The following is a 13,830-nucleotide window of genomic DNA, read 5'->3' on the forward strand; positions in this document are numbered from 1 at the left end:
GATAATACAGCCTGTGATTGTTTTTCATACAGAAAAGAAAATGAATTTTGTCTCACCCCGTCTTGTCCTAAAAAGCATCCACAGGTGCTTATTTTGGTGGGGGGTTTTTTAGTAGTGAATGGGTGCCATCAGAATGAGAGTCCAAACAGCTGATAAAACATCACAATAATCCACATTTTTGTAATAAACAAACCATCAAGATGTTTTTAACTTTAAATTGTTGCTTCTGGCTAAAATATGAGTCCTCTATCCAAAAAATAAAAATAAAAATGTGGGTGGTATTTTCCTTTATGTTTTTTCTGTTACTATGTGGTGGTGTGATTGCTTTACCATCATCAAATCATCAATTCTGTGGTCTCACTCTCTGAGTCATGTGTTGTTGGTTGGCAGAATATGTTGAGGTGTGACCTGTATCACAATGGCCCACTTATTATTTGTTGATACATCAGAGCTTACTGACTGCTGGTGGGTGATTTTAACAAGCGCTAAGAGCATGTTGGCACACACTGATGCTGGGGGACACAGTAGAATGTGGGTCTGTTTTGAGACTGAGAGACTTCAGACCATCATTCATGCTGTGCTTTAAATTTTACACAAACTATTGCATCTGTGGGTCTTAATGAACTGGATGGATTCTGTGGGCAATCACATGACTTCCATCAAAATTCCATCAGTGCTTGGTCTCTGAGCTCATGAGAGGAAATTACTGCAGGATATTGTATCCCCACCTCAAATTACAACTTTAACTTATCATTGGTAACACAAGAAAACTCAGCTAGCTTGAAGAAAATGTCTTTTTCTTTAACTTTACTACTAATAGTACAGCCAACATACAGTCACAATGTTGATGACCCCCATAAAACTATTCATATACTGTACCATGGAATTTCACTTATATAAAATGCACGTCCAACAACACATGCTTTTAAAATGGTACAATGTCTAAAAAGCCCTGCCATTACCATGGTACCATGCCAAAAGCAAAGCAAAACAAAACAAAACATGGTGGCAGTGATGCAATAATTTTTCATTTTACATTTAAATTTTTAATCTTTCATCATTTTTTATTACAGTGAACAAGAATCATAATGTATGTTTGATGCTAAATATAAGAATAAAAAAATATATAAATAAAAAACAGTCTATATATATGTGCTATATTATATAGAAATCATCCAGCTGCAATAAATATGTACATACATAAATAAATAAGGTTTTGAATGCAGAATGAGTAAATAGAGTAAAAAAATATATATATTGCTTTATGCTATAGTTTGAGTTTATTTGTTTAGTCATCCACAAACAACCCTGGGAGTGTCACATAACCTGCTTTCTGAAATACCCCCAGGCTGTCATACACAATTTGGGCTAAAACAGAACAAGATAATACATTTAACAACATCACATTTCCCCTTGGTGGCTACATGGCTTCATTCAAGGAAATGTATCTAGAGTAAGATCCTGCTTTTTCTGTTGGTGGTTATTATAGCTACTTTTATGACAACTGTGCTGTTTCTGAAATGGCCACAGCTTATGGGCCACTAAAACGGACATGACATTTGTCTTTTGGTCTATACTGTATAAAATTGCTGCTCAATTGAAACGGCTACCAAGATTCAAGATTTTTTTTATTCGTAACATACACAACTATACAGAGTATAACCAGCAGTGAAATGTAAGTCAGGTCCGCTCCAAGGACAGTGCAATTATATAGAATACAAATATTAAGAAAAAGAAAAGTAGAAAAAATAAAAGAATAAAATAGTAATATAAGAGGAATGTGCAAAAAAGTTGTACAGGGTATTTAAATAGCAGCAATATGAGGTAGAGAAAAATTATGAATAGCTTATTGATATAGTGATATTTACATGGAGTCATGTGATGTTATGAGACAGAGTTAGAGTTTAGGAGCCTGATGGCCTGGGGGAAGAAGCTCCTCCTAAGTCTCTCAGTTTTTGCCATCAGGCTACGGAAGCGCTTACCAGATGGAAGCAAAGTGAATAGATGGTTACCAGGGTGATTTGAGTCCTTGATGATTTTGACAGCTCTATTTTTGCAGCGTTTGAGGTAGATGTCCTGCAGAGAGGGAGAACAGACCCTGAGATGTGCTCAGCTAAGCGCACAACTCTCTGTAGTGCTTTGCAGTCCTGATTGGAGCTGTTTCCATACCACACTGAGATGCACTGAGTCAATACACTTTCTATGGTCCCTGAATAGAAAGTTTTCAGGATTGCTGGTGAGACCCTGAATTTCCTCAGCTGTCGCAGGTGGTACAGTCTTTGCCTGGCTTTCTTAACCTGTGTTTGGATGTGTGTAGTCCAAGTCAGGTTCTCGGAGATGTTTACACCGAGGTACTTGAAGCTACTCACCCTCTCCACAGGGGTCCCACTGATCATAAGATGAGTGTAGGGCCGCTGCTGTCTCTTCCTAAAGTCCATGATCAGCTCTTTAGTTTTGCTCACCAGCCAGGATTCAGTGCCAGTTTGTCAGTGTGTGTCGTCATTGCTGGCAAAGGCAATTCCACAGTCTGTGATGTGTTTATGTGGTATGAATGACGTGCATGTCTTCTATTTGATATTCATATCTGGTCTTCTTTGGTTTTTATTCCTTTATCTTGAAGTAAAGACATGAAAATTTACTTCTACAACCTGAATTCCAGAAATGTTGGGACGGTTTTTTTTAAATTTGAATAAAATGAAAACTAAAAGACTTTCAAATCACATGAGACAATATTTTATTCACAATAGAACACAGATAACATAACAAATGTTTAAACTGAGAAATTTTACACTTTTATCCACTAAAAGAGCTCATTTCAAATTTGATGACTGCTACAGATCTCACAAAAGTTGGCATGGGGGCAACAAAGGGCTGAAAAAGCAAGAAACTTTGAAAAGATTCAGCTGGGAGAACATCTAGCAACTAATTAAGATAATTGACATCAGGTCTGTAACATAAAAGGGATGTCTTAGAGAGGCAGAGTCTCTTAGAAGTAAAGATGGGCAGAGGCTCTCCGATCTGTGAAAGAGTGCGTAAAAATATTGTGGAATACTTTAAAAACAACGTTCCTCAATGTCAAATTGCAACGGCTTTGCAAATCTCATCATCTACAGTGCATAACATCATCAAAAGTTTCAGAGAAACTGGAGAAATCTCTGTGCGTAAGGGACAAGGCCAAAGACCTTTGTTGGATGCCCATGGCCTTCGGGCCCTCTGACGGCATTGCATCACTCATTGGCATGATTCTTTCATTGACATTACTAAATGGGCCCAGGAATTGTGTCGGTAAACACAATACGCCATGACATCTGCAGATGCCAACTAAAGCTCTATCATGCAAAAAGGAAGCCATATGTGAACATGGTCCAGAAGCGCCGTCATGTCCTGTGGGCCAAGTGTTTCAAAGTGGAAAAGTGTTCTATGGTCAGATGAGTCCAAATTTGACATTCTTGTTGGAAATCACAGACGCCGTGTCTATGGTATGGGGGTGCATAAGTGCATACAGTATGGCAGCTTGCATTTTTTGGAAGGCACTATGAATGCTGAAAGGTATATAAAGGTTTTAGAGCAACATATGCTCCCCTCCAGATTACGTGTGTTTCAGCAGGTCAATGCAAAACAACATACTGCAGCTATTACAACAGCATGGCTTCGTAGTAGAAGAGTCCGGGGACATTTAGCCCATCGTTAAATGAAAAATACGCCAAAGAGGACCATGAACTCTTCAGCAGCTGGAAACCTATATCAGGCAAGAATGGGACCAAATTCCAACACCAAAACTCCAGAAACTCATAACCTCAATGCCCAGATGTCTTCAAACTGTTTTGAAAAGAAGAGGAGATGCTACACCATGGTAAACATGCCCCCATCCCAAATATTTTGAGACCTGTAGCAGTCATCAAATTTGAAATGAGCTGATTTTGTGCATAAAATTTTAAAATTTCTCAGTTTAAACATTTGTTATATTATCTATGTTCTATTATAATAAAATACTGTCTCATGTGATTTGAAAGTCTTTTAGTTTTCATTTTATTCAAATTTGAAAAACAGTCCAACATTTCCGGAATTCTGGTTGTATCTCTCATGGTGCACCAACATAACTCACAGGTTGACGGGTTCTACGTCAAAATGCTGGCTCCTGTGTCAGCAGCACCACATGCATACATCGTGAAAATGCATAAATCGAAGACTGACACAGAAGAGAAGAAATTGTTGAATAAAGTCGTTATTTTTTTCTTTGCGCATAAAAAATATTCTCGTAGTTTCATAACATTATGGTTGAACCACTGACTATTTTATCGATGTCCTTGAACGTGGTAGTCTATGCAGGGTCAGAAAACTCTCAGATTTCATAAAAAATATCTTAATTTGTGTTCTGAAGATGAACAAAGGTCTTATGGGTTTGGAATGACATGAGAGTGAGTAATTAATGACAGAATTTGCATGTTTGGGGGAATTATCCATTTAAATATAAACAATGATTTGGAATTACAACACACACACACACACATTTATATATTCAAGCTACATTTTTTTAAATGCAATACTTTACTTGAAAAACAAAGTAATTAATTTGATTTCTCTGCATCGGTTTCTTTGTTTGCTACGAGCAAATTCAGCTGATTTGAATGTCTGGATGGCCCAGTGATAGTCAGACTGTAAACAGCAGTCACACTTACGACTACAAACACATCATGTATTTTGTAGAAGTATACAAATTAGCACAAGAAGAATATTTAATTATCTTGGCCTTTGCATTCTTTGAGTTACAGTAAATCTGAGTAATCTGCTTTACTGTCATCACAGTGCTCACACTGGCACTGTGACAAAAAATTTGTCAGTATGAATCTGTCAGTCAGAGCACTTCATGACTCATCACTAATAATTAATTTATATTATGTCATAGCTTGTTTATATATATATATATATATATATATATATATATATATATATATTTATATACAGTAACTTAGTTGAACCAAATCTCTACGCAAAACACTAAATGAAGCCACTAAAAGCGTATTTTATAAGAAGAAAAATGCATTTTAAAAATAAAATGTATTTGGGTTGTTTCAATGGAGGAAACAAGGAAAATCCTATTGGTGGAAAAACAGCTTAAACCAACAAAGGCTTAGTTTTAAACTGTATTTTAGAGCAGGGTTGGGGTCAAGAAATTACATTAGCTGGTTTTGAACTCAGGTCATCCTCATTAACAAACAAACAATAAAATTATCCATTACTACTGTTCCTTGGTTTCTGGCCAAGAAAGTAGTCTTCAATTTCAAACTCTCAAGCCTTTTAGACTGACAGTGGCACAAGTTTTATAGGTCCATAAAAATGCAGTTGGAGAGCAAATGTGCAGGTGTCTAATGTATGCTACTGATCAGCAGAGGAGGATTCGCTCACCGGTCAGCACACTATGACCCTGCAATCATACGCAGTATCTCATTCATTCAAAACATCTATTGATCTTCTGTGAACGGATTTCTCTGAGCACCTCTACTTCCTGCTCACTCAAGTGTTGTGGAGGGCAGTTTGATTAATGCGACTGTGAATGTACTCAGGGAAAGTCCCCTATTCTGTCCATCTTTCATTGTGGCTGATGAGAAATAATTTCTGACCACAGATTTTACCGTTTTTAGTCAGATTAATGATAAACGTCTTTCATTTCCTATAATGCTGAACGCTGTGCTGCAGATGGCTGTCAAGGGCAGAGATGTGTCATTCATCAGACCCACAGTTTATGTGTCAGCACCTAAACCCCCCCCCCCCCAAGCTTTTTTCCACCACAGACAGTTTCAGATATATAGTTCAGTGCTGCAAAGAAGGATTCCCCCTCCCCTTTCTTTATTATTTATCTTTTTGTTCTGCAATATTCTGTCCATCATGCTACATTTCTACTAAAAAAGTCAGAGACCACATTGGAAATCTGGGTTTTATTGTTTTATTACTATGCATTGTGTTTGATATTCACGTCAGGTCCTCTTTGGCTTTTATTCCTTTATCCTGAAGTAAAGACATGAAAAAAAAACTGTTGTCTTTCAGCTATCTCTAATGGTGCACCAACATAATTCACAGCTGGGCATCAACATCCAGAGGCGAACACATTGCTTAACCAGAGCCATTATCTAGAGTCACTGACTCCTTTTGAATTTGAATGCAGTTTATTGTATTATTTAGATGAATGACTCAGTGGTTGAAAGAGCATTGGGATTGGCTTTAGGGGTGGATGAATAGGAAAATAACACCCCGTCTTGGTATCTCTGCATCTCCTGAATGAAGGGATGCATTTCAGTGGTATATAAAGACAGTGAATGTGAATGCAAATTGGTTATTAGATCTAATGCCTGTGGAGATTTGCATCTAGAGGTTTGCTTAACTGAAGCTTTGTTTTCATGTGTGTGTGTATTTTTTATTTTTTTGGATGCATTTGGACAGTGACCGTGCTGAGAGTGCAGCATGCTGTGATACAGATCTACAGGAGCATGTTTGATTACCGTACTAAATGTCTCAGCAGTCAGCACTGATCTAATGACATTACAGAGGCTTCCCTCAGAGACTGATAGATTATGATGGGCATTGAGAGTTACACACTGCAGAGGTGTTGAATGGGGATTCCCTGTCAGCGAGCTGATATAACTGAAGTGACTGCTTATGGAGCTGTCGTTTGCCACTGCTAACATGCCCACACCAATACTCTTCTCACTTGTATCATGCACTCCAGTCTGGAGATGAGTGTGTTGATATAGATACCTATACTGCAAAAGGCTTTAAAGGGACAGTTCACCCCAAACTGAAAATTCTTTCATCATTTACTCACATGTTGTTCCAAACCTCTATGCTTTTCTTTGATCTGTGGAATGTAAAGAGAAGAATGTTGGTAACCTAACAGTTTCAAATCCCATGGACTTTTTCATTAATATTTTTACTGTAATATAAAAGTGAAAAGTGACCATGGGCTTCCAAAAATGACAAAACATACCATAAAACTTTTCATATGTGACTTTTTATACACATAATCTCATCTGCTTCAGATCAGTACAGTATATTCTAATAATGCCATTGGTACATTAATAATAATGTGCCAAATTTGAATATATGAAATTTGTAAGCTAAGTAAACATGAATTTGGTCTTTTTCTCACACAATATACTAATGTATAATCATATTTACTCTTTTTATTGCTGACACTGGATCTCTGCACAGGGACACGCAAGTTCCTGCAGAGCAGAATGTGAGCTGAATTTAAAAATTATGTAGTCGATTTCAGGTAAAAACCACACTTCATTTAGTTAAAATATTGACAATTCCCCTGGCATTGATGTTTGTCTTTGTCAACGTAATGAAACCTAAGGGATCGCTTACAAGAGTGGTTCCATTCCGGATACTGTGTTTACTGTGGTTTGGCACAACAGACTGTTTGATTGTCCATTTATTTGTTGCATTTATTTTCCGCACAGAATGTTAATTACTTGTTATAGCAGCATTTGCATCTAAATAGTTTCTTGATAAATTTGATCAAGATTCAGTTTTTTTTTTATAAATGTTGCTGCTCCTCATTTATTTGTAAAGAATGATGCCATATTTTTTTATATTAAACCACATATCTTCCTCAGTGTGGTATTTTGCAAGATGTTATGTAGGGCTGCAACTAACGATCATTTTGATAATCGATTAGTTGGCCGATTATTCTTTCGATTAATCGATTAATCGGATTAAAAAAATATTGACCAAAAAAAATACTATTCCACATTCTGCCCAATGTCCTTCAAACAAACGTGACAACTGAATGCTATGAAAACATACAGTGCTTAATTTATTAGACCACTTATCATAATAAAGAGAAAACATATTTTAGAAATTTGTCAAAAATTTGTTTAAATTTAAAAATGTTATTGTCATTTATTGGACATAATAATAAAAAATGTCCTCATAACAGCTTGCATTCTTGCTGGTATTGTTTATGTACTTTTTGACTGCAATTGGGTATCGCGAAAAAAAAATACTCAAATAAAAAAAAATAAAAAAAAATAAGTGCTCTGGTTTTCTTTCATAGATAACAGCAATAATGATATTATAGCATTAAAAATAGCCTACTACTGTTACTAAAGAGCTTACACATATTGGAGTACTAACCAGTACAGAAAGCCGAAAAATGATTTTGGTTATCACCAATACTGTTACTTTAGAGCAGCAGTGGCACAAACCTTACATAAACACATTGTTAAAAAACTTACATAAATTTGTTAAGCATTGCAAAAATTTAACATAGTTTAAACCTCTATTAAAATAATAAAGATAATAATAAAGACGAATAAAAACACAAACTCAGTGTTAACCAACAGGTAAGAGTAATGTTCTGCAGGAACTACTTTGATCACAGTCACCTCGTCATTTCTTTATCCTGTAAAAGGCCGTTATGGAGCGTCTCATGTTTATATTCAGACAGACAATTACACGCTGTTATCCCTTTAAAGTTCCTACTCTCATAAAATATTTTAATTTATTTTAAACCTTAAATTAACTTTCAACAACAGATAATTCAGCACAGTGGATATGTTTGCGCTGAAAAGCCTATTAATTGTCTCCCTCTCTACTGTGTTCTGTCCGTCTGACGCGCGTGCGCGCGCCCGCCGCGCCGGCGCTCATTCGCTTTTAAACTTAACACAGACTGTCAGGACGGACCTTTATGCAAAAATGGAAATGCTCGCGTGAATTTGTGGCATTTATAGATAAGGATATGACCGTAAACTGAACGTTTTTGCGCTGAGGACGCACACGCATCTGTCAAAGCGCCTGACAGGGCAAGCCATTACTCTTATGCATTAACTTAAAGCTTAAAATAAAGAATTATCATGTTTTGGGCAGCTTGGATCACGTGCTTCTCCGGCAGAATCTCATTCTGTTTCCTCCACTATTTTTAGATGCATTTTGTCCATAGAAATGCATTATTCAGTGCCGTAATTTGACTAACCAGCTGAAGTTGGACGTGCACTGTGGGCAGACCCGATTAATTATGATGATTTTCATAATCGATAATAATCGATTTTATCGATTAGTTGTTGCAGCCCTAATGTTATGCTATGCTTCTTCATGGCTCAGAATACTTTAAAGTTCCTGATCCACTGCAGATAGAGCAGGTCAGGTGACATGCAGGGCTATGTGCAGATTTTCCATTGAACATACAGTGACATCTAGTGCTCTCTTTTAGGAACTGTACTATATTATACTGCAAAGTGCAAACTAATTGAGTCAAATGTCAGGATGTTGCTTTGGCAATTTCAGGAGCCTCTGTCATGTTGATTATTACTCATTAGTGTATTTGTTTGTTTATGGTTGTGCTCACTGTATTCAGACTGCCCTTGGCTTCACACAGCACACTCATCCTCACTCACTTTAGTGCTTGAGCCAATAAGGGCTGACAGTTAAGGTCACATGACCCAAGTCTCTTTGCCTCCACTCTTTCAGACCCATTTTTACACACCATAGACAACTACTCCATGAGAAAGAAAAAGCCCTACAGCGAGAGAAAAAGAGGCTAGATAATGAATATGTGCATATTAGCAACAGTATATGTTTTTCAAAAATAACCATTGTTTTTGCATCATCTCATTCTGAGACTGTTATATAACGAGATGATGTAGAATTTTAAGTATAGTTACCAGAAGGGCTGTGTAGAATTTGGAATTGAGTGGAGAATGCAAATTCAGTTCCAATTATTTTTTTTCAGTGAATTTTGCAGTATTTTTAAAAGGGCTTCCTAAGTACTATTTATTATAAACTAAGCTGGTCTAATTTTGTAGAAGAAACATTTTTTTTTTTTTACCAAAGTTTCTCTTGAAAAACTGTCAAATGTATTGTGGATTTTTGTTGTATTTACAGGGACCAGTGATCCATATGTGAAGTTTAAGATAGCAGGGAAGGAGGTTTTCCGCAGCAAAACGATCCACAAGAACCTGAACCCAGTATGGGATGAGAAAGTCAGTCTGCTGGTGGAGAGTTTGAGAGAGCCACTCTACGTGAAGGTAAATGATTGTAAATGTAGTCAGAGTGCTTTGTTCCAGTCATTAAATTGACTTTTAATGGCTGCTTAGTCGTTAGTGATTATTTAATGTGTTTTAATTTAATGGAATGTGTTTTAATTGATGGAACTGTAAAGAGTCAATATAATGTATGCTGGCTTTACAGTCACTACAGTTTGTCGTGTGAAATGACATGCCTTACTGTTGGGTGTTTTCCTTCCTCTACAGGTCTTTGACTATGACTTCGGGCTGCAGGATGACTTTATGGGCTCTGCATATCTCTATTTAGAGTCCCTGGAGCACCAAAGGTCTTCTGATGCTTTGTGACACATTTACCAATCTGAAACACAATCTCAAGTGTCGTAATATCAATTAATTTACTTTGACACCGCTGCCCCCTTGTGTTTATATAGTGTGTGTGTGTGTGTATGTATATATGTGTCTATATATATATATATATATATATATATATATATATATATATATATATATATATATATATATATATATATATATATATATATATACACACACACACACACAAACACACGAATGCTGTTGTAAGAAATGTAGAACCCAGTGATTGAGCGTGGCAGGATTTTGATTGTTCATGCTGTAGGTTCTCTCTCCCTTTTAGGACCTTGGATGTGACCCTTGACCTCAAAGATCCCCACTATCCCAACCATGACCTGGGTTCACTGGAACTGGCAGTCACACTTATTCCAAAAGAGGGAGACTTCAGGGAAGCAGTGAGTTTTTTAATTTAGTTTTTTATTATGTCTCTGTTTTTCAAGGTGATGTGTTTGATCTGAACTGTGAACTGAAGTACATCAAACAAGTACATCATGGTAAAACCTTGGAAATGTATTGGTCAAGAGGTGTGGAAGCTCTGTATCTAATTTTTTTATTTTTTTATTTTTTTATTTTTTATTTTTTAATCTAGTGCTTTCTTTGATTTACACTTAAAAGTTAAAACATTTTGAACAGTGGTATAGGGTTTTATTTGGCTTCATATATTATCACTCATCTTATTGCAGTACAGAAGATTCCAAATGCATTCTCTGGGTTGGCTGAACCAGTGTCTGATTTGGAAATGCCTTTTTTTTTTTTGGCATACATCAAAGAGAAATCTGTTGTCTAAAGAATATTCTTAGGATTGGCATGCAGAATTTCAATGAGAGGAAAATGAGTCCAGTTATCCGTTAGTCAGCTAGTGTGCCCTAGCAAACACACCCTCACTTTACTTGCAGTGTTATGCAGTCATACGTCACATTTGTGCATTCAGTAATGCTCAGGACGAAAGAGTAATTATTGCTCAGCATGTATAAAGCATTCCTATAAAATTTAACTAAGCACAAAGTGTACCACAGGCAGTACGTTGGAACGCTAACAGGATAACAAGGGCGCTGTAAGTTTATAGGGAAATAATGGGGTTTTATGCAGAACTGCAAGATATAGACTTTTTAAAAAGTCCCCTAATAAACAACATATACTTACTGTATGATCCAGTAACTTATAACACTTATAACATCACAGATATGTGTGAGTGTGCCAGTGTATCTTTGTGTTAGTGAACTAACAAAGCTTTGAATGACAACATTTTCTTTGTTTGTGTGTGATTTAGTGATTTTATTAGCTTATAATGGCTGCCCCCCCAACCATAGCTTCCCCGGGCTGCCTCCTTATGACCCCTTGACTCTTCTGAACAGTATCCAGACAGGATGTCAGGTTCACCTCTAACACCCTGTTAGAGAGGGCAAGGGGTGGCTTTATAACGCTTTGTCTCATTCACAGACCATGCTTATGAGAAGGAGCTGGAAACGATCCAGTAAGGTAATAACAGCATGTCCCACCTGATCCCTGCCTTCTGCAGTTCTCTGCTCAGACTGAAGGGGGCCGTGATCCCCAGCCCTTTTTCTTTTTTCCCTCACTTACCTTTTTCGTTTCAGTCGTAAAATCGCCTGCAAGTGCTGTAATATACAGGGTAAGAAACACTGCCATCTAGTGTACAAATAAGAAAATGAACCTTTGTCGAGTGCCGGGCACCAATTTGCCCTGCCTTTCAGGCTGAAATTAGCAATCAGTTCCAGATACAAATTCAGGGCCGCCAGAGTTTCCTTTGTGTATTGCAGCAATTGAACGAGAAAATAAAGCATACTCTTTTTGTCATCTTCATATTGCATCGACTGCACGGTGCATGTGTTGCAGTGTTCTGTCAGGAGATTTTGCACTTTATTTTTGTAGTCAAACAGGATGTGAGAGCAACCATTTATATAACCTGGTGATTTTGCATATGTAAAGCTATGTGTACACAAACTTCTTTTCTTAACATGAAAATGATGCATATTTAGCCTAATTTGAAGCTTAATTATTTTATTTTATTTGATGGTATTGTAGTATATTTTTTGGTGGGTCTGTGCAAAATATATATATATTTTTAATTATTATTGTTATTTAACAAATTTGTTGCTGTTTATTTCAATGCTTTATCCATCCATCGAGGTGACGATGTTGATTTCTGAATTTGATATTTTTGTGTAATATATTTATTATATATCAGAGTTACTATCATGAACTAAAACGGAAACTATTAAAACCTTTTTTTTTGTTAATAAAGTAAATAAAAAATAATATAAAAATTTGATTAAAAACTTGGCAAGTAACTAAAAATGTATTTAAGTTGAAACACTTAAATTACTACCTGGAAATAAATAAAATAAATCTGAACTCAAACTAAAACTGAAATAAACATAAATTTAAACTAAAAAGTAATATTAAAAAGAAGAATGAAATGAGAAAAGCACATAACAAAATGAAATATTCAATTAAAATATATTTTTTTAAGTAATAATAAAAGCTATAAATATCTGAGTAAATATATTTAAATAGTAAATATTCTTTAAATAGTTCAAATAATTCTTAAAAGAGCAGGTAACCTAACAATCTAATTTCTCTACTTTTTAGTTTGAGACATTTTTTTTAATGTCAAGCTGTTCTTCATCCACCTCATTATTAATCTATAAGTTGAAATTCTGTTATAGTTTTTTTTTGTACTTTTTCTTCTTCCATGTGTTGTGAATGGATTGTCTAGTATGAAAGTGGCATGCTGGTCTTGGACAGGAATAACATACTACTCTCTTTGTCTCTGATTCATGCATGCATGTGTACAGCAGACCTCTCTGTTGTCCATTAAGTGAAAGTCTTATAGTTTCAATGGTAATATGTGGTCTTCAAGTGAAGTCCCAGTTTAAGGCATTTCTAACACACAGCCTAGTTGCATTGATTTGCGCTACTCAAGAGAACAAAATGCACAGCTCTCAGTTGCATGTTCCAGCAGAGGTCAAGTAACTCCTGTTTTGTTTTGGCTAATGTTGGAGCCCAACTTTCAGAGAGGCCCAGAAACATGAAAGTGGCTCTCCAGCATGTGGATAAGGACGTCCTGCTGAAAGGCTTACCCCACCCAAGCCTTTGAAGCTCCAAAGTGGGCCATGTTGGCTGGGTCTCGGGAATACTGTAACAGCGCTACGATAACTACTTTTACATCGCTCGCGGTGCACACTTGGGTGTTTCTTCTATTTATACTCCCTATATCTGTTTCATTTCCAAAATACTGTAAACGATGAGCTCTGTAGATGCAAATCAAGTGGGATTTGTAATTGATACGTCTCCTAAATTAAAACTTCTGCTAAGATATATAAATATAAAGAAAACTTCACCCTGAAGTGCATGGAAGAACAAAATTAATGCTAACACAGATGTTTGTCAAAATTATACTTACTTCCAGTTCTACTTTCTTAATCTGCTTCAT

At 36.2% G+C, this 13,830-nt stretch overlaps 1 protein-coding gene across 1 annotated transcript in view; it reads left to right on the forward strand.

Annotated features, from left to right (window-relative positions):
- Positions 1 to 13,830, forward strand: part of LOC306870799 (multiple C2 and transmembrane domain-containing protein 1-like) — a gene marked incomplete at both ends in the record, with an annotated part of 154,616 nt that overhangs the window by 74,316 nt on the left and 66,470 nt on the right. Inside the window, 3 exons of the mRNA XM_079418217.1 lie at positions 9,883 to 10,025; positions 10,251 to 10,330; positions 10,660 to 10,771. Of these exons, the coding sequence (XP_079274343.1) occupies positions 9,883 to 10,025; positions 10,251 to 10,330; positions 10,660 to 10,771 (335 nt within the window). The remainder of the gene's footprint in view (positions 1 to 9,882; positions 10,026 to 10,250; positions 10,331 to 10,659; positions 10,772 to 13,830) is intronic.

The sequence above is a fragment of the Barbus barbus genome, assembly GCF_936440315.1.
Source record: "Barbus barbus genome assembly, chromosome: 6".
NCBI classification, from domain to species: Eukaryota; Metazoa; Chordata; class Actinopteri; order Cypriniformes; family Cyprinidae; genus Barbus; species Barbus barbus.